This window comes from Microtus ochrogaster, linkage group LG7_11, assembly GCF_000317375.1.
Source record: "Microtus ochrogaster isolate Prairie Vole_2 linkage group LG7_11, MicOch1.0, whole genome shotgun sequence".
NCBI lineage: Eukaryota > Metazoa > Chordata > Mammalia > Rodentia > Cricetidae > Microtus > Microtus ochrogaster.
The window spans coordinates 19,868,579-19,872,266 of NC_022032.1; the positions used below are offsets into that span (position 1 = coordinate 19,868,579).

Here is a 3,688-nt window from a genome sequence, read left to right on the forward strand (position 1 = left end):
TCCAGCCCGAGTTTTAGCTCTTTTTACACCCTGGAGGATGACTGTCTTCAGGGTTCAGAGTCCAGGACCTAGAGCCAGTTTGCAGATAATGAATGTATTAAACTGACATGTGCTTAATATTCTAGATGCTTCCGAAAGTATGCACATTTGGTGTCTAGAAGGAAAGAGACGTGGTGACATCATGGAGTTGGATGTTATTTTGTCTGTGTTTGAGAAAACCTTCCTGGAGTATAAGTAAGTCCCTTGACGTTGTAATCCTTGGACCTTGCTCAGAGTACCGCTGTCTTCATCCTAGTTCCAGTGTTACTACATTTAAGATGTCTTTACATTTTCATTATGATCCTTCTACATACATTTATTATGCTAGTTTCAAGTTATTGAATCATCTAGTTTAGTTGTTTCTTGTAGGCAGTAATTTAATCTAGAAAGAAGTGTTTCCCCAGTGCTGTTAGTGTTTCTCCATCAGAGCGTGTATGCCAGCTGTGGCCACACTCCAGGCCCTTCCATCTCCCATGAAAGCAGTGGTGAGGGAAGAGCCCGTGGCTGCGCAGCTCCCGTGGCTCATGCAGAGAACAGGCTGCAGCAGGGCTTCACTCCTGTGATTCTCTGTAGCACGGCTTGCTTTTGTGCCGCCAACCAGCTCCCAAATCACAACTCAGAGACTTCTTGTTAGTTATGGATGCTCAGCCTCATCTTATGCTTGCCCCACGAGCTCTTATAACTTAATTAACCTGTCTCTCTTCCTCCACATTTGCTTTGGGCGTTTTACCTTTCTTTTATTCTGAATGTCCTGCTCCGTGTCTGGCTGGCTGGTGGCTGCCTGGCTGACCCTGAGCAGCTCTCTCTCTTTCTCCCTCATTCTCTCTCCATTTTCCCTTCTAACATAGATTTCTCCTCCTACTTATTATCTCCGCTCACCAGCCCCGCCTATCCCTCTACTGCCTAGAACGTTTATTGGACGATCAGTTTTTTTTTAGACCAATCAGGTGCCTTAGGCAGGCAAGGTAAGACAGCAACACGTCTTTACATGGTTAAACAAATGCAGCATACACAGCAATGCATCAATAACAAATGTGACCCATCTTTGCATAGTTAAAGCACTGTTCTACGGCACCCCTCTGGGCAGCATCAAGATAGATGCGGGCGCCTTTGGTTTTCTTCTCCAGCCTGGGGTTCGCTGGGGAAAGCTGGAGAAACAGCCGAAGCAGTCAGGGCTCATTTTCCTCCAGCGCAAGTCCAGCTCTGTACTTTCCTCAAGAGAGTGACTCATAAAAATCTAAGATCTTAAACAAAAGTATTTTAAAATACAGCCTGGCAGAGTGGGTCTGAGAGACATGGACTAGTCACACCCAGCTGTGAATGCATCTGGCCATTCTGAGAACAGGACCCGCTGGGACGATGGTCAGCTAGTCAGTGAGTCAGCGAGTGGAAGCTTAGGAATCTGGAGGGCAGAAGCTGCATGCTGGGGGGGAGGGGCTGTGGAGGCTCCTCTGCTGCTGTAGGAGATTCTCCCAACACTAACTTCCTGAAAGAAGTTTATCTAGGAAGGCAGGCTTATATCCAAGGAGGGTTCCCCATCCTGCTGTGAGCCACAGCGTGGGGCCCACCGCTGACACTGGTCTTGGACTTGGTAGAGCTCACTAAGGTGTTTAAGGGACAGTGTGAAGTGTGGCAGACTGCCCTCTTCAGTCGTGGCTGGGGTCAGTGGGTGGAATCCTCACCATCGCTCCAGAGGAGTGCTGGTGGACGCCAGGGGGCTCGGTGCCCCACTGTTGTCTCCTTCCTGCTGCTGCGATAAAATATCCTGAGAAGCAGCTTAGAAGGAAAAGGGTTTATTTTAGATCACAGTTTTGGGCTGTGTTCAGCACTGAGGAACTGGCCGCATGACCCTGAAACAGCTAGTCACTTCCACTGTCTGGGGAATGCAGACAAGCTTGCTAATCCTGCCGGCTTTCTCCACTTTATACAGCCCATGCCCCTACCCATGAATGGCGTCACCTATGTCCAGGGTGGGTCTTCCCACCGCAGTTAACTCTACAGGAAGATCCCTCCCAGGCCTGTCCCTGGACACCCTGCTGAGACGGTCTTCCCTCAGTGTGTTCTCGATTGTGTGGTCGACAGAACTAACCATCCCACCGCATCTACCGACGCTCCTCATCCCGCTTTTCCTCAGTCCTCCCCTCGTTCCCTGCTGCCTCCACTCCAGAGCTGTCAGCCATGGTGCTGTCTACCCAGGGCAGAGAAGTGCGTAGTCACCCCTGCAAACAGTGCTGCTTCAGCTGTCCTGATAGCCGTGAAGTAGACAAGTAATGTTTTATTGTGAAAACACATCACAGAATATTCCATTGGCCGTTTCTTTTAAGTGCAGAATGGTGGGTTTCTGCACTCTGGGCCGCGCACTTCTAGAACTTGCTCATTTCGCAGAACTGCAGCCGTTAAAACAGTTGACCACTTTCTCCTCTCCATAGCAGATGCTTTGTGATTACTGGTGGATTTTTGTTCCTCTCTCAGTTCTCTCTGTGTAGATAGCCAGAAGTGCAACTGCTGGATGGACCACACGATACTTGTTTTTTATCTTTTAAACTGTCTGATGTTTTTCTGAGATCTCCACACCGTTTTATACTTCTGCCCTCAGTGACTGGGAGAATGGCTCAGTAGAAAGGGTTTGCTGTACAAACACATGGACTCCCGTGTGGATCCCAGCATCCACATGCAAAGCGAGGTGTGGCTGTGCATGGCTGTATCGCCAGGGCTGTGCAGATGGAGACAGGAGGGCAGCTGGGGCTTTTTGCCTCCAGTCTAGGTCCTGGTTTAGTGGGAGACCCAGTCTCAAAGGAGTAACGTGGAGAGTGATCGAGGAGGGCACCTGTTGTCCTCTGTCCTCTGCAAAGGCACAGACGTGTGCATGCCTTGCTCCCCACCACCACATTGCAACTTGTCCACCGCTTGTTCGGTATTTAACGCTCGCGCGTGTGGATGTAAGCTTGTTCTGTAGCTCTCCTTTGCTCCCCTCTTGTTTGGTGTGACTGTATGTCTCTGTGTGTGTGGTAGCCGGTAGCCATCTTTCTGTTTTCTTTCAAGTCCTTTGCTCATTTTTTCAGTTGGACGTTTTATGCATGTGCTGATTTTTAGATACATTTGGATATTGTTCCTTTATCAGATTTACGGCTTGCAGATGTTTCCTTGCATTCCGTGCTTTGCCTTTTCATGCTTTGGTTGTGCATTTGCTGTTCAGAGCTACTTAGGTCAAGTGGATGCAGTTAGCCAAAACACACACACGAAGAAATATATAACCCAAGTAGATCTGTATCTGTTTTTCCTAAGAAATAGTTGCAAAATACTCAACACAATATTAGTAAATTGATTTCAACAATGTATTAAAAACAAATACTACCGCCAAGTAAGATTCATCCAAGATATACAAGACTGATTCAACTTTAGAAAGCAAAATAACTATTTCCAGGCTAAAGGTGAAAAGTTAACACGATCATGTGTTAAATTCAGGGAAAGTATTTGACAAAACCCAATAGCCATGCATGGTTTTTTAAATTAAATTAGGATAGATGGAGCTTCTTTAACTTGATAAAGAATTATCCAGAGGCAGGCGGATCTCTGGGAGTTCGAGACCAGCCTGGTCTACAGAGCTAGTTCCAGGACAGGCTCCAAAACCACAGAGAAACCCTGTCTC

At 47.6% G+C, this 3,688-nt stretch overlaps 1 protein-coding gene across 1 annotated transcript in view; it reads left to right on the forward strand.

Moving 5' to 3' along the window:
- Positions 1-3,688, forward strand: part of Cenpu (centromere protein U) — a 25,924-nt gene that overhangs the window by 13,213 nt on the left and 9,023 nt on the right. Inside the window, exon 9 of the mRNA XM_005362651.3 lies at positions 126-234. Coding sequence (XP_005362708.1) covers positions 126-234 — 109 coding nt within the window. The remainder of the gene's footprint in view (positions 1-125; positions 235-3,688) is intronic.